This window comes from Limulus polyphemus, unplaced genomic scaffold (genome assembly GCF_000517525.1).
Source record: "Limulus polyphemus unplaced genomic scaffold, Limulus_polyphemus-2.1.2 Scaffold5564, whole genome shotgun sequence".
Taxonomy (NCBI): Eukaryota; Metazoa; Arthropoda; class Merostomata; order Xiphosura; family Limulidae; genus Limulus; species Limulus polyphemus.
In genome coordinates, this window is record NW_013671174.1 from 40,083 (window position 1) to 62,057 (window position 21,975).

General features: G+C 31.0%; 1 protein-coding gene across 2 annotated transcripts in view; it reads left to right on the top strand.

Moving 5' to 3' along the window:
• Positions 1-18,880, top strand: part of LOC106472731 (TBC1 domain family member 25-like) — a 55,759-nt gene extending 36,879 nt beyond the window's left edge. The window contains exons 2-6 of one of the 2 annotated variants that reach the window (XM_022401276.1): positions 1,222-1,331; positions 2,322-2,470; positions 4,113-4,250; positions 7,333-7,433; positions 12,318-18,880. In XM_022401276.1, coding sequence (XP_022256984.1) covers positions 1,222-1,331; positions 2,322-2,470; positions 4,113-4,250; positions 7,333-7,433; positions 12,318-14,543 — 2,724 coding nt within the window. In that variant the 3' untranslated portion in view covers positions 14,544-18,880. The remainder of the gene's footprint in view (positions 1-1,221; positions 1,332-2,321; positions 2,471-4,112; positions 4,251-7,332; positions 7,434-12,317) is intronic. The other variant, XM_022401277.1, reaches the window with a different exon arrangement.
• The last annotated feature ends 3,095 nt before the right edge of the window (positions 18,881-21,975 follow it).

Genomic DNA, 21,975 nt, shown 5'->3' on the forward strand with positions numbered 1-21,975 from the left:
AGGACGCCCACCTTACGAAGAGTTGCCTGAAAATGTGTTCGTGAAAGTGTTATCTGAAAGGATGGATGATATTCACCATCAACTGCATTCAAACTTGAAAACGTCTGCTGATTCCATGAAGCTATGTTATGATAAGAAGTCTACTTAAGTCAGCTTTGTACCAGGAGACAAGGTGTGGTTGTATAATCCCAGGAAGACCAAAGGGAAGTCTCCTAAGTTGTCTTCTCCATGGGAAGGCCCATATGACATAGTGAATCGTCTCTCAGACGTGACTTTCCGAATGAAATGTAGTTGGCGAGGTAAGCCAAAGGTGGTGCATGCCGACAGGCTTTAGCATTAGCACGGTCCAGGTCATTTTAGCTGGAACGAAATAAACAACAGAACAAATGACACTGCTGAAGACGTGTCAACTGAAAAAGCCACTGTCAAAGAAGAAACTCTACCCAGTTTTGAGAAGGAAAACAGTGAAGCCATTAATGAATTACTACCACTGATGTGACTGCTACAGATAATGGGACATTTCCTGATGGAGCAGATGAATCCCACTTAAAGCAGAAGCCAATGAGATGGAGACCAGTATGAAAGAAGATACATCCTGTAAAATTAAGAGTCTTTGTTGTATTTTAATTTTGTGTTTGTAAATTCTGTACATTTAATTAAGTTATTGTTAATTATCTATTAGTTTAATGTAAGTGGCTATTGTTTGGGACGGACAATACTAAGGAAGGGGCAGTGTTACGACAGTGGAAGTCGTATGACGCTGGGAACATGCGCGCTGGGGTTTCTCGAATTATCGAGGAACCCCGCGAATGTCCAAGTGTTTGCTAGACACCCTCTTTTTTAGTATATAAGCCTGGCAAAGAACGCCAGTGAAATAGATAGATAGATAATTAAAGAAGCGAACAGTAGTGACGGTAATATAAAGTTTGTGTTTTGTTATCGAGATTGCAAACTATTGACTGTGGAATTACTGTGTATTAAAAGTTTGTATCGAGGAAGAATAAACTGGTTTAATCAAGAAAGGACCTGTATGGCTGATGTTCCCCGGAAAGAATTTTACCAAAAATTATCAAACAAGCAGATAAGTAACAGTGACATTACTACTTCACAGTTAAATTTTGTGTATTAGCAGTTCTCTAGATTAAATAAAAAGTGTTATATATAATCAATGAAAATAAATGTTGAAAATCCATGATAAATATAGATTTTTTTTTCTTTTAGAAATGTGAAGGTTTGTTGCCCCCAGAATTCAAGAAATTCAGCGTGGACCCTCAAATCACATCTTTTGAAGTTTTGCAAAGTCTTCTCGCAAGGGCTTTTGACATTAAAGGGTAAGTAGCACTACCTGTTATTTTTATTGGAAACTATCTATTTCTATTTGACAGTTGCAAGATTACTTTAATTGTTATACATAAATGAATGCAACCAGTGTAAGTTTTTAGATAACTTGGCAACTCTTCTTAGAATCATTTCTTTCTATGCTGCTACTTCTGTTTTAAAAGTTACATCATTGGTTTAAGCATGAAAAGGAACAATTTCTTCCTAATAATTGTAATGTCTCATACAGTAAGTGAAGTAATTTTCTAGCACTACAAACAACACTAACTTTTGTAGCAGTAGCACACATGCACTGTAAAGTTAAAAACCAAATGAATGCTCTAACCTTCAAGAGTATCACTTCTTGACATTTAATTCAAGTTTCAAATGTAACCTTTTTAATATCCATTGAAAGAAACTGTCATTTTCTAAATTTTTTCTTCCTTTTGATTTTTGTAAAACAGATATTGGTAGTTTTCATACTATTCGTTTTAAATCATGATTTTGGATTTTAAGGTTTCTAAAATGATGCATTGTTTAATTAGACAACAAATGTATTGTATTTATGTAAAAATATCTTGAGGTATACATATATATATATATATATTCAAAATGAGATCCAATGTCAATGTCATGTAAACCGGATTTCAATATGACATCAACATCCGAGCCTATATATTTCACTCATTAAATGTAACCCTTTATTTTCCTGAAGAAGAATAGTGAACTATTCGAAAGCACTCGAGTTTTGGGTTTCATTTTGAAAATATTACAACTTTTGTAGGTGATCCTGTATGCTAACTGCTTAACCTGGATATATATGTATATATATATAATGTTGAGATGACTTATTTCGCAGTTCCATTTCCATTTAATAACTAGAATTGTCTTTGAATTATGTGTCTAAACTTAGCAAAAAATCTGTTTACCTTATCATTTTTAAAATTAAAAATAAAATGTGCACTTCTCATTATTAACCATAATTTGTATTTTTTTGTACCAAGAGAGTTTACCATAAGCTACTTGGCTCGAGGTGATGATGGATGTGAGACGTACTTAGCTTTATTGTCAGACTGGGATCTAGATGCAGCTTTCCTGGGCTCGTCTGAGCCTTATCTTCAATTGAAAGTAGACCTAAAGCCATTTGAAGAAGGTGAGTGCTTTTATTTTCTTTTATAGAATAACTATTAGTAAGGTAATAAATAAGCATGAAAAAACATTTATTTAATCATTATTTCTATCAGCTTTCATAATTTTCTAAATTAGAATATCAGCTTTTATTTATAAGATTTGAATTGCTAATCTTTTTATCTAAGTATATGAAAGTTTGGTATCAGTTATTTTATGAGTATTAAAATGACCCTTTGAAAGTTTTTTAATTCTGTTATAATTCTTACTTATTTGGATTAGAATATAGATCCTGTTTTTTGGATTATCAGACCTGACAAAAGGAGGTTTCCTGTTTAATTTACTTAACAAGTAATATTTTTCACACACACACACACAAACATATGTGCATTTATAGCAGTTAAGAACTTAAACACACGAGTTGTGTTTAGGTATTAATCTACCTTAAGATTTCCAATGATAAAACTCAGGATAATGTACTTCCTTGAACATTAACTTGACCTGTGACCACATAATCAGCACTGAATGTTTACATCATCATTAATTTGGGATAAACTAGGCATAGTTAAAACATTTCATGTTGATTTTTATCTCTTTGGGTGTTTTTGCTACACTTAATTTTTTTTGAATTATCACTATTCATCAACTACTTTAAGATTTGAAAAAAATGCTTGAAATAAATTTGGTACAATTTTTCCTTTGATTAATTCAGAGGAAAACTGTTGTTATGCTTTTAAATAATAATAGTTACAGCACCTGTGAAATATGGGAAATTGGTTGTGTTAAATCTTTATTTAATTAATTCAGAATGAAATAACTGTTATATTTCTAAGTATTAAGTAGTTGCAGTACATGTAAAATAGATAAATTTGGTAATGTAACCTTAGAATTTGCTAATGTGAGGATTTGTAGTTTTATATTCCAGTATACTTAACCAGTTTTTATTAGTTTGTTATCTCTGTCATGTCAAAACTGTGTTTGACCAAAAGCACAGTTTTGCAGATTCAGAGACTCGTGGTTTTGAAACCATAAAATTAGGCTGTGTGAAATACAAGACTTTGATAATGACAGATGTATCATTTCTAATTGCAAGATACATAACAGTTTAGACAGAATGTGAAATGACATATTCTGAGAACAATTCCATATAAAACACAAACCATGATGGTGACATTATGCTATCATCTTGTGTAGTCTCAGTGGGATGATCATGTACTTAGGGAAAAATAATAAACAAATATTTATTATTTGATGTCAACATCAGCCTGATGAAATATAAGTCTCTCCAACATTACCAGTGTGATGAAAAATCACAATAAAAATTTTGCTGCTCAGTTTGTATTTCTAGCAAATAATGTTTTTAATTTTTATTGAACGTTTTAAGAGTAAGGTGTTGAAAAATTATCAGTCTTAAAGGTAGTTTCTTCACAATTGCTTCATTAAAATAATTTGAAGGTACAATGAGTTTTGTAGGAAATGTTAAGTAATCTGTAATCTAAACAAGAGACTTGCTCAATGACCATGAAAACCTCTACTACATCAAATAAATTATTGGGAAAATAGAAGAAAACACCTGTTTACATACCATGGAGGGAATGAGAAAACTTAAAACATAGCCGAGAACATACGCTTCTGTTGTTTTTGTTGTTTTTTGTTTTTACTTTTAGAAACAGCTAGAGTTTATCAAGGCATTGGATTCCTGACCCCTTTTACTGCTAGCAGAGGAACACATCATCAGCAAGATCACAAAATTAGACAAGAAGAAGAAGCACAAAAAGATGCACATCTTCATGCTCTTATTTCAAGTAAAGTACAGTTCTGGGTTGAATATTTAAGGTTTTGTTAACACACATCAACATAAATGACACAACCACTTCTTGTAGAAAATTAATGTTTTCAACTACCTCCAAGGAGTGTTAAACCATATTTTAATTACAGCAGTCATCATGATTGATCTTGCCATAGTGAAAGCTTCTGTGGTGGTATCTAGTATTTAAGCCTAATTTTAATGTTAAACTACCTACTATTTTTAAAGTTTGTTTAACTATCAAAGGGAGAAGGTTTGAAATTTACTGACTCCTATTTTTAAATTACTGTTTCTTACTACCATAAAACTGCTGGGGATCATGGTCAGGTGATACTCACAGAGCTTATCACTGCTCTAACCACCAACTTGAATGAATGATGCTGTAAATACCTCTAGCCAATTTTCTGGTAAAGTAACTATATCATTACATCAAACTCATTAAGAAACAATGCTTTCAATTAAAGACATGGAGAGTATCTAATAATTTGGACTTAAAATAGCCTGAAGTATTGATAAGAAATCTAGAAGATTGATTTATTACAGTTCACTGAAAGCTTGATTAAATCTGGAAAGAAACACCATTGGTTTCTTCTGTAAAAGAGTTAGAGGTGTAAAGTATATGTGAGCTGGCCTTGTTCTTTGAAGGGTTAGACATAGAATATATGTGAGCTGGCTTTGTTTTATGAATGGTTAGAAACACAGATTATATGTCTCCTGGCTTTGTTTTGTGAATGGTTAGAAACATAGATTATATGTCACCTGGCTTTGTTCTGTGAATGGTTAGAAACATAGATTATATGTCACCTGGCTTTGTTTTGTGAATGGTTATGGATGCAGATTATACATCAGCTGGTTTTGTTCTTTTAAGGGTTGGGGCTATAGAACATACATAAATTGGTTTTGTTCTTTTAAGGGTTGGGGCTATAGAACATACATAAATTGGCTTTGTTTTTGAAGAGTTAGAGACACAGAACATATATAAGCTGGTTTTGTTCTGTGAAGGGTTAGAGATTTAGAATAAATATTAGCTGTTCTGTTAATGTTTAGAGATGTAGAGCATAGATAAGCTGGGTTTGTTCTGTGAATGGTAAGAGTATATGTCGTCTAGTTTTATTCTGTGAAGAGTTAGAGATGTAGAATGTACATAAGCTGGGTTTGTTCTGTGAATGGTAAGAGTATATGTCATCTAGTTTTGTTCTGTGAAGAGTCAGAGATGTAGAATATACATAAGCTGGGTTTGTTCTGTGAATGGTTAGAGTATATGTCACCTACTTTTCTGTGAAGAGTTAGAGATGTAGAATATACATAAGCTGGGTTTGTTCTGTGAATGGTTAGAGTATATGTCACCTACTTTTCTGTGAAGAGTTAGAGATGTAGAATATATAAAGCTGGGTTTGTTCTGTGAAGAGTTAGAGATGTAGAATGTACATAAGCTGGGTTTGTTCTGTGAATGGTAAGAGTATATGTCGTCTAGTTTTGTTCTGTGAAGAGTTAGAGATGTAGAATGTACATAAGCTGGGTTTGTTCTGTGAATGGTTAGAGTATATGTCACCTACTTTTCTGTGAAGAGTTAGAGATGTAGAATGTACATAAGCTGTTTTTTTTTTCTATGTGGGATTATAGGCACAGAAAATATGCAGACTGGCCTTAATCTGTAAAGTGTTAGAGGTGTAGACTATATGTCAATGGGTGTTCTGTAAAGGGTTAGATACATAAAATATATGTCAGCTAAATCATGTTTTAATGGGGAAGCTGTGGATTGCTGATAAATCATCATAAATATCTTGGTATATGTACTTTCATGAGGTGGTACATATGTATAATTTTTATACTGAAATACATTCTAGTTGTAGTTTAATAATACACTATTTCATTTGGCTCTCAAGTATATTGAATAGTGTAAAATAATTTTATGGTATGCTTCCCAGTATTTTGAACTAGGTTTTGTGTTTATAGATTACTATTGACTTCTGATCAAAGCAAGTAATCTTGCATAGGTCAGAATTAAAACGAATTAAGTGAATATAGGTAATTTAATCTTAAATCCATATATTAAGCTAACTATGCAGAATAAGCCTTATAATAAAAATGTATAATAATTAAAAATGAGAAATAATAACAATATATATTATATATTCTCAGCAACACTGTTAATGAAAATAATAGTGAAGAATAAGTATAGCTTTCTTACAGAACACATAAAATGATTTGTTTGATTCATGCACCAATTTCCTGTCTCTTGAAGAGCTCAAAATCAAAAATATAAGATAACACCAGTGTGATAAAACAAATTCATGCACTGTGCAAAGTGTTACTATCTCACAAGAAGCCTGAAACAAAATTACCTTTCAGGTAAAGAAAGCTTAAAACTACACATTTATACATCTTAATAAATATAAAAACATTAATGCATTAGCATTAATCTTAAAGAACAAAAAATCAGCAACTTCCTAGGTGTCCTGCTGTATTTCAAAATAAATTATTAACACTGAACATCATGAAGTATTATTTCCTTTTTTTTAACAGTTGATATTTATCTCATCACTCAACTTTGTATTGTACATTCACCAGAACAATGTACCTGTAAGTGCTTTTTACATCAAATGTGAATATCTTTTCAGTACAGTCTCTCGATCCAGTTACATTAAGTTTGCTTTGCTATCGCCAGTCAGTGTCTGTATGTGGGTAACTATAGGTGGTGGTAACACTTCTAAAAAAATTCAATTGAGGTTCAACAGAATTGATCAGTACACCTAAGATAAATTTAAATATACCTACTTAACAATTAGACTGATGTTCTTGTTAGTCCATCTTTATGGGCATGAAGAATATTCCTAATTTTAAAGTCAAAGTTCAGCCATCTGTATCTGTTAACAGAAAAACATGATACATCCCACTTGAGCTACATGTAAATTTCAAACATTGATATGTTTATTGGTGAAAACTTCATATAGAAATTAATTCTGTTGTATTCAAACCTGTTAATGTCCAATTAACATGTTTATGGTTTCTGACAGTATTGGGGCTGCCATTTAATTTATTTCTAAATGTGAGTGTGATTTAAATTTTTCTCTCATTAGGATTAGAAGACTGGGATGTGATTGCTCCAGTAGACATTTCTCGTCCTCAAATGACTGGTCTGGTGGACAGGACATCATTCACTGGAACTATACTTAATCATGTAAGTCATTTCACAGTCTTCCTTTTATATTTCATGTACTTTTTAAACTTGATTACTGGCATGATGAAGGTTTACTCGGTTTGTTGAGAAATTTGGTTGACTTAAGTATTGTAAAATTTATTCAATGTTTATAACTATAGAACTTCTTTAAGTTCAGATGTTTAAGATCCACAAATATCAGTCTTGAAATACTATATTCACTAGTTTTGCTCTACTGAAACGTGTCTATTGGCAATCACTACAAAGATTATTAAGGCTTACGAAGCAAAGAGACCTGTACTGGTTTGTCGCCAAGATATTGAAAAGGCATATGATATTACAAATCATTCAATATTGCTGTATAAATGTGCCCATTATGGCTTACGAGGTAATATATATATATATATATATATATATATACATATGTAATATTATAAAAATGTGTTTAAATAACAGGTAATGATACACCACAATTAATAGAACAAAACCCGTTCTCATTAGTCTTCTCTATGGAGTTCCTCAAAGCTCAATTCTTGGCCCCCTTTTGTTTATTACTTATGTGAACGATTTACTCTCGGTATGACCAAGTGGAACTTGTTATTTGTATGCCGATGATACGACTTTTACTATTGAGTCATATCTTGTGGATTGTTTTAGAATTGGGAACAATATATTGATGTCTATTATAGCTTGGCGTATTGACAAACTGCTTTAATTTAAATATAAGTAAATCACAACATATGATTATATCTAGAGAACCAATAAATGAGAATTTGATTTTTAATGGTGCACCACTGCATAAAGTTGATTCACTAAAGATTCTTGGAGTTATTATTCAAAGATACCTTAGATGGGATGAACAAATGTTAATGGTTTCAAATAAACTTGGAAGAGTTGTTTATATCATGAAGAGAAGTGAGAAAATTTTTCCTGTACATGTGATTTATGAGATTTATTATTCCATCTTTTATAGTTAAATGACTTATTGTTTAAGTGTCTGGGTTACAAATATTGGTGCTTTAAGACCCATTTGGAAGTTACAAAAGTGGGTTTTGAGGCTCATACTAAGACTTCCTTACTGTGGAACAGTTATAAACAGATTCAAGGAATGTGGTCTTTTCACCATTTACCAGGCCTGTGTCTACCAAATCATCTGTGTTGCCAAAGATATCAGTACTTTTAATCCTGAAATTAAATTGTTAATTTTTTCTAGAGAAAACCATTATTCTTTACATCACCACAATATATTTTTCTGTCCAAGAAGTGCATTAGCTCTAAATTCAAAGTACTTTTACTACTTGGCTCCTGCTATTTTAAATTGAATGAACCTAAACATTTGGACTACTTCTAGTTTCAAATTATTAAAATCAAACGTTTTGAATTATGTTTTTAAATATTTTTCTACATTTGGATTAATGATTGTGTAAAATGTGTGTGTTTTTGGTTACTTATCCTACATGGCTGTGAATAAAGGACAAATCTGTCAATACAATGCAATGCCAGTATACTCTTACACACACAGAATATTTATCCCTGGAAGAAAAATTTTGAAAAAATAAAATAAAAAGTGATGTTTATTTCCACGTTGTAACAACATTAGCAGGCTTCTTTTAAAATACACAACCAGTAAGTGAACTTTTTCATTACATAGTTGTTTCTATGTTGTTGTTTTTTACATTTAATTTACTAATGATATTTCAAAACACATAGTGAAAAACAAAACTTTTAAAAGCTTTCTACTTAAACACTAAATGGCTACTAAGGACTCTACTTAACACTGGATCAGGCTCCCCTTTTGTTGCAGTGATAGACTCTAAAAGATACTAGAATATATATTGTTTGATTGTAACCTATATGTGGATGTAATTTATTGATAGATGTCAGCAGAGGATTATGGTGGTTGATTGGATTTTCATGCTTATTCCCAAAGATGCTCAAATGGCTTCAGATCAAGTGTTTGTACTTGCCAAGAGATATAGCTAAATGAAATCAATGTCATATTTTTAAAATCTGGTTTAAACAATACAAGCATGATGATTTGTTGTATTATGATCTTGGAAGAACCTGTGTCTTTCACGATGAAATGTAGTACTCTATCATGGACACAGTTGGCAATATCTCAAGTACACTTTGAATGTTACTTGAGTTTATAAAAGAATCAAATGATCAATCCCTTACCACAAAAATATTCCCCCATACCAAAGCATGTGTTTAGTATATTGACCTTTGTGGGTTTTACCTTATATTAGTTTAAGTTTGTATTATATATATATATATATATTTACAGAAGACTTAACATTATTACTTCCTGTAGCTAGCACTGTGTTGTATCTGTTAGAATTTAGTTAACTGTCTGGATGTGGGTGGGTCAAAATGTGCACATCACCTTTTACTGAGTTATGTTCATACTTTTAATTAAACAACTTCACTTTCAATGTAAGTTAATAAACTTGGTATTAAAATGTAGATTGTGATTCAAATTTTAGTATTATATTAGTTTTGATTTCTTAATTTCAACAGGAAATATTTAAGCTAATTCTCAGTCTTCTCTGTATCACGTGATGGTTTTTCTGCTCCTAGTTACATATTTATACACTCTTTCCTCCTCTATTTGAATTTCTAAGTTTTAATGCAAATTACAGATTTATATTATAGGTATTGCTAAAACATGAAACTAACTATTATAGCCCCCAATCATCTTGTTTTACTTAGATATGAACCAGAAAGTCCAACCCACATGCCACACCCTCCTATCACATCCTCTCTTTCACAAAATATCATTAATTCTCTCTGACATTTGCTACTAAGTTATTCATAACCAATGGAAAGAGCAGATTTTAATTCACTGATTCATATTTAATGCTAGCTTGTTCTCATGACAGCTTTTGAATTATTTGGCATATAGATCAATAGTATCTATTGCCAAGTTTAGCTTGACCAGATAAGGGAATTATGTCTAGTGCTCATTCTTTAATTAGAAAGTCATTTCAATTTTAACAAAAAAGTTAAATGAAAAAATTTATCAGTTTGGTCTGCATGTTAGCTGCTTGTGAATTTCATAATTAATTTACATAACTTGAGCTTGGTGTTTGTTATGTGATTTAGTTTTTTTATGCAGGCTTAGTAGTTAGGAATGGCTCAAAGAACAATAAAATCAAAACATAAGAAAAGGATAAATGACTGGAGATATTTGGGTGAATAATTAATCATCTGTTACAATCTTTGGTCATTCTAAAGAGAAAAAAGGGTAATTTAGATTTATTTAGCATTTTTTATGGCAGTTATGAGGCTGGTCAAATTGACCAACGTTGTATAGTGTTAATGTAGAGAAAATAACAGGTAAAATATAGTTTTATTGAAAACACTTTGGATATTCATTTAAGAGGTCCTAGAGGTTATGCAAATAAAATTTGAAAACATTAAGATTACAAAAAATATTTTTAATCTTATGAAAATCACCTTGCACTTGTCAGAGTCTGAATCACACCCTGACTTCATAAATTTACAGACAAATCTTTAGTGAAAGTACTTAATTAAAAATCTCATTTTTTATGTCTAAAATACTTTTAATGTTTATTAAAAGCTTGATAAATTTCATAGAGATACACTTCCTACATTAAGAATTATAGTGTGTGTGTGGGTGTACTTTCATGGATACATGCTGGCTGCAAGGTTGGTCAAAATGACTAAGCTCTTGTATTGTTATACACAATTTATATGATCTTTGAAATAGAACATTTTAGTTAATGGATTTACTCTTCTGCTGCAGATACCTGAAGAAAGGTATTGCCTGAATTGTTGTTCAACAAAAGTATATATTGAAAAATATATATAGCTTTAATTAATATATTGTTGTCTTACAATCAACCTTCAGTACTACTTTCCCATTCATACTGTTTTACATCAAACAGAACAAAAACATTTCTTCTTACAGTTGACCCTCAGTACTACTGTATAATTAATACTGTCTTATATTGATCGATCAAAACTAGAAATTCTTTAGTCAATCCTCAGAACTACTTTACAGCTAACACAAGACCTGAGATAGAAAGTAAAACATAAAAACGTTTGCAGTTTGACTTGAAGGTTTATATAAGAAAAGCTGTAATGGTAAATCTTGAAAAATAACTTTCAAAATATAAAAGACAAATCATTAGTTTATTTTTGTTTAGGTTCAAAGAATAAAATAAATGCATTCAGGGTCGTACTGTGGGTAGTGCAGGCGGTGAGTTTGCACAGGGTACCAACTCAAAGGGTGGCACCAATTCCCCGATTGACTAACAAAGCAAACTAATGGGTTGTGTTTGAGGACACTGAATTAATATCATACAGGACCATCAAACATTGGTACGGCACTGAATGCATTTATAATTTGATAGGAATGTTTACAAGATGATTACATAATCGAAATTTAAAAGAGGCAATTGAATCTTTTATTCATTATACTTAGAACTGATTAGTAAGAAAATAACTTTTTTTTTATATTGTGGAATAAGAATTTATTTTAAACATTTTTACACTTTAAAGAATATTAAAAGTATAATTGTGTATTCACCTTATGATTGATTATTTGAAATTGTATTTATGTGTTTAATATTTTAATTTACAGGTTCTGTAATGTTGATATGAAGAAGTAATTGCTTTCAAGTTTTGAGCAGTTTTTAACCTCTTTACTTTTATCTATATAGGTAATTTTTTGTACTTTGATGTGTCTTTGCTTAAATACATGTGCAAGACTAAAATGTTTCATACAGAGTGTTATGAGAAATCTCTTGAAATGTGTCTTTATCTGTTTGTGTTTTATTGACTGTGTAACTTGAACCCATGTATTCAGTTGGTCTGTTATGTGTTAAAAGCTTGTTGGTTATACATTTTAAGAAATTTTACTGTAAATATAACTTGTAGATGGAGAAAACATTCAGCATGGTCCAACGAGCCTTGAACATTGGTGAAAATGATCAATTGTTGGAAAACATAAAACCTCTAAAGCAGCCCATGACAGATTCTGAGTTTCATAATTATTTAGACAATATTGGGAGACTAGTGCGACCAAAGGAGCTCCGGCTCTCTGTTTATCAAGGTGGTCTAGAACCCTCACTGAGGAAAGTTGTTTGGAAACATATACTTAATGTTTATCCAGAAGGCTTAGCAGCCAAGGAGAGGATTGATTACATGCAAAAGAAGTGTAAAGAGTACTTTCGGCTCTGCAGAACTTGGCAGGATATGATAGATGGAGGTAAGACGAATGATCTCATGCATTTTGTGACAAATATGGTGAGAAAAGATGTCCTCCGAACTGATCGTACCCACAAGTTTTATGCTGGATCTGATGACAATAAAAATGTAGTTTCTTTGTTTAACATTTTAACAACCTATTCACTGAACCATCCTAGTGTATCATACTGCCAAGGAATGAGTGATCTAGCATCTCCAATCCTAGTAACTATGAAGGATGAAGCACATGCCTATGTATGCTTCTGTGCTGTCATGCACAGACTCAAACCAAACTTCTCACTAGATGGTGAAGCCATGACTGTCAAGTTTCAACACCTGTCAGAATTGCTTCAACACTATGACCCCCAGTTCTATGAGTATCTACAACAACAGGGAGCTGATGATCTCCTCTTCTGCTACCGGTGGCTGCTTTTGGAGTTGAAACGAGAATTTGCATTTGATGATGCACTTCATATGCTGGAAGTATTATGGAGTTCTTTGCCTCCAGCACCACCAAAGGATGACTTGCCTTTGTTTGAGGAAGAGTTTTCTCCTTTCACCTCATGTCCTCACTCTCCCCGTTTGAATAGTCGAGAAAACCCATACACAAAAGTGCGAGCAATCCGTAAACAGAATTCTTCATCTTCCATCACTGGAGTGAAGTTAGGAAAGGAACGAGAAGACTATCCTAAATTGAGATATTATGAATCAGCTGGATCTTCTAGCCTGAGCTGTGGTTGTAGAAATGAACAAATTGTGGATTACTCAGTGTCAGGCAGAACTCAAGAATTTAACAGCTCAAGAACCAACATAATGGAAGGAGAATACAGTACTGATGACTCCCAGGAGTATCTACCAATGACCACTTCTATCACACGTGAGCTGCGTATGGAACTTGAAAATCTCAATCGCAATCTTCCAGGATCCCGCCCTTCACTTCCACAATCACCCACTGGTGATTCAGAAGATCTAGATTCACCTCATTCACAAATCAGTGGTGATCCCAATTCTTGTGATTCTTGCAGTATATGTCGAAGAGGAAGCATTGGTCCAGACCCAGAGGATGACACTCACAGTTGGACCAGTGACGACCAGTTCTCAGGAGGAGATCAAATACGCCCATTAGATAATATAAAAAAACTACACAAGTCCCCAGAGACATTGGATGTTAATGGTGATCTTGAAGTGGAACCAGTAACATGCTCCACTCCTGATGATCAGTATGAGTTAGAACTTGAAAGCATAGAAACTACACCCCAATTACATCTTCAGCACTGCAATGGAGAAATTTTGGAAAATGAGGAATCCTACAGTAACAATGGACTTCAATGCTCTTGCCACTTGAAATCTGTTATACCCATCCAGCTTGTTCATAGCCCTGGCCCTGAAGATCAGCATCATGGCAGTGATAGTTCAGAATCTCTTCCAGATAAGTGTGGTGAGGAATGTGCAGAAGAGAGGTACACAGCTAAATTAAACAACCAAAGTGAGGGATATAGTTCAGGAAGTACAATGTCTTCAAAAGAAGCTTCCACACAAGAAGAAACTGGCAGTGATCAAGTTGGTGGTAATGGTTTTATTGATTCTGGAGTGATTAGACCAGTGATGACAAACTCTTGTGAGGAAGCTTTGGAATTCAGTGGGAGAATGAAACGTTCCAAGTTACCACCACCTCATGAACTAGGTGGGGGAAATCCATTCATGTTATTTTTATGTTTGACACTGCTTCTTCAGCATAGTGATAGTATCATGAGGAGCAACATGGACTACAACGAACTAGCCATGTACTTTGACAAAATGGTGAGAAAGCATAATGTTACTCGAGTTCTGCATCAAGCTCGAACCATGTTTGCTGAATATTTGAGAATGGGTTGGCATGAAGACAGTTGGAAGTCAGCATCTAATCCTCAGGTTTAAGTAGCCAAAGTGAACTGTGTCTTAAAAAACTTTTTCTTTTATTGTGTGGAATATTGATATGATGAAAATATGGACACAGAAAGTTAAAACTTATCCCTAGGTTTTAATTTAATTATTAAGTTTACATCAACTTTGTAATGAAGAACCAGAAACTTCTTGTTCTAACTTTTTGTATATCAGTGTTTGAGTTTTATGAAAGTTAAAGTGAAACCAGCACTCTCCTTTGAAGTTATTTTGTTTATCTGTTTTAATACTAATTAATTTCATTTTTTTAACTTCTTTTGTGTGTGTGTATCCACATATATACACACACATATATATATATATTACCCCACCATTTCAACAATTTTATATCTGATCTCTTTCTAGGTAGAATACAAAAAAGTTTCCAAGTAAATAATCAATTAAATTTAGCTATTTTTATGAGTAAACTTCTAATAATACACAGTACACCTACAACATTTAATTAGACTGTTGCATCATAATTTGGTAAATCCTCATATTTTGAGTTTGTACAGCTTTAAAATTTTGAACTTAGGTTATTTATATTGAGAAAACTGCAAACTAGTGTTAATTAGAAGCACCCATCAGAGAGGCATAAACAGGTTGTATACAGTATTAGGTATGAAGTTATTGTAGCAACATAAAAGGGAATCTAAATTATATGAATAGAACACTATCAATCAGTTATGTAAGCTGTGATATATCTGAATGATTATTTCTCTTTGTAAAACGTTCATTGATAGTTGTAATCACTTTAACTTGAAGCAGGATTAACATTCATAAACACTTAGCTTTTTAATACACTCGAGAGAGATCATGTATTTCCTAACTCTTATGTTTATGTGATTAAGACGATAATTTACATTCATTCCTCTTTAGTTTATTCTATAAGATCTAATAGGTTTTTGGCAGGAAAGTGTTTCCTCCTCTTACTTAAGTAAAGATAATAATGTAAAGATTAATCAGTATACACTCAAGAAGTAGTGTGATGGACCAATAGAGTAGATGATCAGTGTGATCTTAGGATCATATAAAGATATAACAGTAACCTTCGTAAACAACTAAGTTAAGTGAATTTATTTATTTTTTAGAGCATGTATAGGAAAAGTACATTTTTATTTTTAAAAAGATGATTGAAGATTGACTTTTCTAGCAAGTTTTGGTATGTGAATGGTCTAGATTGATTTCCTAAGTAATCTGGATTGTAGAATCACCTGGATGCTAATACTTTCTGTAGAAGTTTAGTTGAATGTGTGAAAAATACAAACTAGTAAGCTTTCTGTGAACTTTGATTGGTAAGTCCTCATACTGATTTTAACTGATCAACATTTGATCTTAAGTGAGCTTTAACTTTAGACTTTGATCTGAATTTTTCATTAAGTGTGTGATCAAAATAGCTTCATCACCAGTTATAGAATTGACTAATGTAGATTAGTGATAAGATCAATGTAAACTCCTGTACATAAAGTGTGTTTGTGTAACTTCTCTATTCTGTTGTCATTTGTCAAAGGTGGATATCCTAAGATTTGATATTCAATTTTACTTTTTACTGAAAAGGAATTTTTCATCTTGTTTAATCATCTTGAAATACTGAAGTACATTTTCTTGGTAATTGAAGAATAATTTCCACACTTTTTTTTAGCTTAGTTGGCAAGGGTTAATTAATTACATTTGCATGATGTATAATATTTTTTCAAGTAGTTTATGCATTTGAATTGTTCTACAATACAAATAGTCTAGCATCAGCTGAAGTGTGGCTACTAATTTTTGACTAGTTCAAGTAAAAGTTGCTCAATCTTCACAAGCTGTAAATGTTTCAAACCAAAAAAAAAAACATCACCATAAAAGCTGTTGCATTTCATTTCATTATGAAGCATTTTTTTTATTTTAATTTTTGTAAAATTTCACTGCAGAAATTCATTCAGTAATGAAACAAATTGAAATAAATGTCCTACACAGTTTATATACACACGTACAAATGATTCAGAAGTCCATTGACAGCAAATAATTCAAAAGTTGGGAGGTATAGTAAATTAATTGTTAGTGGTATAAAATGGAGAGTTGCAACAATGTCACTGAGATCATTTAAGACCAGGTTTTTCATAAATATTATTAATATGTATCATATTCCAAAAATGTCAATGGCAAAAGTATAGATAATAGCAAGTTAAATATTTTAAACCCAAAGTTGTCAAAATTGCTCCTCAAGAACAACAGTTGAAGACATAAGTTCACCCTTACCATGTATATGGAGTTGTGCCACAGAAATTTGAAATATAACAAACCTAGATTGAAGTTGCAAAGTCAGAATTTTGTATAAGTAGATCAATGTTTAAAGGATTAAAAAAGTATTAAAATAAATGCCCTGTACATAAGTTAGCACATGAGCATTGTGCTACAGCTGCTCCAAAATCATCTAAATAATAACACAATATTCAGTTGAATAACAGTTATCGTGGTTCTACTGTATGGAAAGTGTCACCAGAATGCCCAAGCTGCTGCCAAATTGTATGCTGAACGGTTCCCAGATGAACATCATCCTTTACATAGGTGACAGGAAATGTTTGTCAATCACTGTATACTACAGACTCATTTATGCATAGATGCTGTGCAAACAAACCTAGAACAGCAAACAATTTTGACATCAAAGTTGACATAATGGCATTTATCTCATTTTGGTGTCACTTTGAATACAACTTTTGATCTTTTTGCTACAATTTTGTACTACTGTTAAGCTGCTTACCTCACATGCATTTATGTCTATAACTGTTGTTGTTATGGGGTGATTTAGTAATGTTTGGTTTAAAATGTTTCATTTGTTATTGTATACATCTTTGCAGTTGTAATTTTTGATGTATGTTACATATCAATAAAACTTTTGAAGGGCATGACCTTGAATGACCTGAGTGATATTTTCACAAGGTAGACCCACAGCATACCTCCATCCATACCAATAACAACTATTTTCGTATACCTCTATTTCTGAATTATTTGCCTGTCAGTGGAATCACATGGTATATAATAGGACTTTTAAAAAGTAAGTGACCATTTAACATGACAACTTTTAACTATAATTACATAGCAATGTTAATAAAACTTTTATTTACAGTGAGGTTGATTTCATTGTGGTAATTACAATATACTGTTTGGCATTTATAAAAAAGTTTTTAAGTATATTGACAGACTCATGCTTTTGTTTCAACTCACTGTTTAGCACACTGCTATGAAAACCTTTAAGCTAAAAACAGTTTCAGTTCTAAAACTTTTTACACATTAATTCATAAGAAGAGCTTATTTGTGATTAGAATATATATATATAAATAATTATTTTATGCCTGTTTTATGCTGTTAAGATTAGTTGCATTTATACAATTTTACTAAATGTATCATTTATAAACCAACATTTTTAAAAACACGTTTAAGTCATAGAATAAAGATTTGGGTATGTCTTTCAGTTTTCTATTAATCAGTCATTCAAGTGAATGAAATGAAGACAATTTTTTAATTTCTCTGTTGACAATAAAAGAGAGAATAAGGAATTATTTCAAAAGATTTAACAACCTAAACACTGCATTGATCTAACTTATGATTTGACTTACTACCATGCAAGTGGTGAAACAAATATGAGATATACTGATTTCATAAAACATATTCGCTCATATTATATAATTCATTTTATCAATCAGATTATTAATATCAAATATGTCTATCAATACTAAGATATCAGCTTATATTTTCTAAATCACACAGACTGAAGATAATCAAGAAATTGAAGGCTGAAGTGATAGTTTAGTATTTATGGTCCAATTTTTGACATAGCAAATATAAATATTGAAGTAGCTGTCTAAAAAATAAATTGAAACTTTTGTTTTTGTGTAATAACTTAGTAGAAACACTTCCAAATACATAATTCACAGGAATCTGATATTTCATTATCAAGTTTAAAGTGAGTCATATGCCAGTTAAAACTATTATCAATTGATAGTACACTGTTGCTTGTATATGACTTATTTATTAACAAATTTATCCATCCTAGTCATAAAAGATAATCAACTTATAATTTTTGTTTTTTTATATTAATCTTTGGTCCTTATATGTGGTGCTAATCTCTCCAGCAGTAAAATTATCATAATTTGGTATGTGTGTACTGTTAAAATAATCTGTCCTGCAAATAAATGTACTACTTCAAGAAAATATTCTGTAATTAATGATTTGGATTTTCTTTTATAAAGTTTTATTCAGAAAAGTTTTCATTATTTAATTTTAGACTGTCATTACAATGGAAATCAAACATTGATAGAAAGAAGATAATATCAACCTTTTATTGTTAAAGTATATTGAGAATTTGCTCAATTAAAAAAATTGATAGTTTTATTTTTAAAATTTGAGATTCTTCAAAATATATAAGTGGTTATTTTTAACTTTTCAAATATAAAATGGTGTTTATTACTAGGCATTTTTATTAAATAATGAGCTATATCTCCAGAATTTATCTTTAATTGCTCAAAATTTTACTATTGCAGCTTTGAGCCATCATTAACCTATTAGAAATATTATCAAACCTTCTTGAATTTAAATTGTTCAAACAAGTCAAATCAACAATGGTAAATAAACAGTAAATGGAAATCAACAAATGAACTATTAAAATCATATGATTTAGAAGAGGATATATATATGTTTATGATATATATTTGTATCAATAAGTATTTTTACGGATATCTCTATTCTTCTATCGTATTGTATCAATACATACACATTCCAATGCCAAAATGTGTACATTAACTATCAGAAAAGTGTATAGAGATATCATCCAAATTCAAACATATTAAAATCTTAAGAATACAATCAACATCTCTAAATTAGAGGCCAGCTTTTATACTTGCTCATTTTAAGATTTTTTCTGATTAAAGTAACTTCTTTAGCCTTTTGATCAAGAGAACTATGACTCTTAGATAAGATCTTAACATCAATTAAGATATTCTATCATGTACGGGTTAGCATGTTTCTCCTGTATACAGGTTACTTAACAAACAACGTTTGTACAATGGCACTGATCAGGTAGTTCATATTTAGCTGCTGTACACTTAGTTTGTACATAGTGTGTTTATTTTTCATTTGATGAACTTGTTATTAAGAATTTAAGGATGGTGCTTGGTTTTTATACTATTTTAATAGGTAAATCTGATATTCTAATTACTCTCTTCAGTTTTGTGCTGATATAAAATATATATGATATTACCCATATAACCTTAGCTTTAAATGTGTGTTTCTTGTTTCCATAGTTCAACGGAAGTTGTTTTTGCCTATCAAAATCCCTTATTATGTTTTGTGTATATTCTTGTGAGCAAGCTTTGTTTTTGTTAAGAGTCATCAAATTTTTCTATCAAAATTAAGAGTAGAAATCCAAATAATAAAGGTCTTTACTATATAGTTCTTTAAATTATTTCCCCATCCTTAACACAAATGACAGTGTCTAAAAATGGTAAATTTCTACCTGTTATAACATAAGTAAGTGTAAATTTTATGAATGAATGAACTGTATTCAAGAACTCATGTAAACTAATGAATGATTCTAAGTTAGTGTTATACACTCCTAATATTTCACCTATGAATATGTACTATGAATTTTGTACTAAGTATAGCCATGATATTACAACCAGGACGACTGCTATTCTATTTCCCATAGACTGGGATATGAACATATAAATATTTCAACTGTTTGGTTAAAACAAGCTCTAAGGTTTATATAAGGTAATGTGTATATAAGATTTAACAAAGAGTTTTATAAACAAATTAGAGGAACAGTTATGAGGAATAGAGTATCCTCTTCTAAATCCTCTGATTTTAATAGTTCACATGTTGATTTAAATATATTGGTTATTTATCATGTTTTAAAGATGTGCATTATTATTTGGTTAACTGATAACAGTGCTCTCATTTTGTTTCAACTAGATTAGCGATCTTCTAAATAATTGATAGCTCTTGATGAAGCTGTAATAATGAAATACTGAACTAATAAAGTTACGTTCTGGAAACATAGATCATTTGATTTACATTAGAAGAATTATTTAAGTTAATTTATATTAGAAATATTATGATTAATGAAATAAACCTCAATATTTGTTCATTTATTTAGGTTGAATGTCAAGTGGTTTCCCAAATTATATTTCATTCCTTGATGTTAATCACACATTTGTAGTAACCTCTTAAAGTACACAATGAATACAGTTTTTAATCTTTCCATTTTTGCAGTATTTTTGTCCTGTTGATACATCCTCATACCCTTATAATGTTGTTTAATTTTCTTCATACTTAAAAATGTTATCAAATCTTTGGATATTCAGTGACAAAAGTTAAGATATTTATGGCCTTCTGGTTTTAATCATTTCTAAATGTCTTTTACACCCATGTGATTTCTTGCGATATTTTTTTCTTATTACTATTTATTTCTATCTACTGTGGATAAAAAGGATATATTTATGAAATGGTGTATAATTCAAGCCGATTCCATTGAACTTTTTTACTTTTTTTTGTAATGTTCGTACATTCTGTTAGTTGTTATTAGTCCGTTAAAATTTTCTGAAATATTTAGTAAAAAGCAATTAGATGATTAAAAAATTTTTGTCACTTTTAATTTTTAGGTAAAGGCCATTTTTAGGAAGTATTTTTCTTAGGGCTTTGATTTTTTTCAAATTCTTATCTAAATTATAAAAATATATATTACTAGTACTAAAGTTTCATTTCATTTAAAAAAATAATTTGAATGCTGTTCTTTCTCTTCTAATTTGCTGCCTTATCAGTTCTTAACTCCTTTCAATTAATTAGTAAAATCTTGTTAGAATGGTAGCATTAGTAATTTTGAGTTATTGGATGTCATTTTTGGTCTAATCAAAATATTATAAAATGTGTTTTATAGTCATTTAGTCATTCTAGGAATAATTACTGGTATGTCTGAAACTTGTGGCACATGTCAGAGAATAGTAGAGAGTTTAAGCATTATGAGGTGTAACATTCTAAAATATTACATATTACTGCCGTGACCTTGACTTCTAAGTTTTATGGTGGTTTACTGCAGCTTGCATGCATGCAAGTATTAATGTACAGGTTAAATAAATTACTTTACACCTATCCCTCAATTTGGAATACTCAACATACACTCACTATATTCCTGGTTTTTTTTTTTCATTCATGCATGTATTTCACAGATTTTACCAAATAAAAAGAATATAAATAAGAAATAAATTTGTTAATGTTGTATGAACTATTAACCTTGTAATCAGAATCCAAATCATTTGGGAAATTGTATTTTAGTTTTTGTAAAGAAATTTTTGTATCTTGAACCCTTTGTGATAAACTTGTTCATTATGTAAATACAACATGAGACCAAAGACTCTTGACTTTACATCTGCTATGTTCCAACATAAAAATA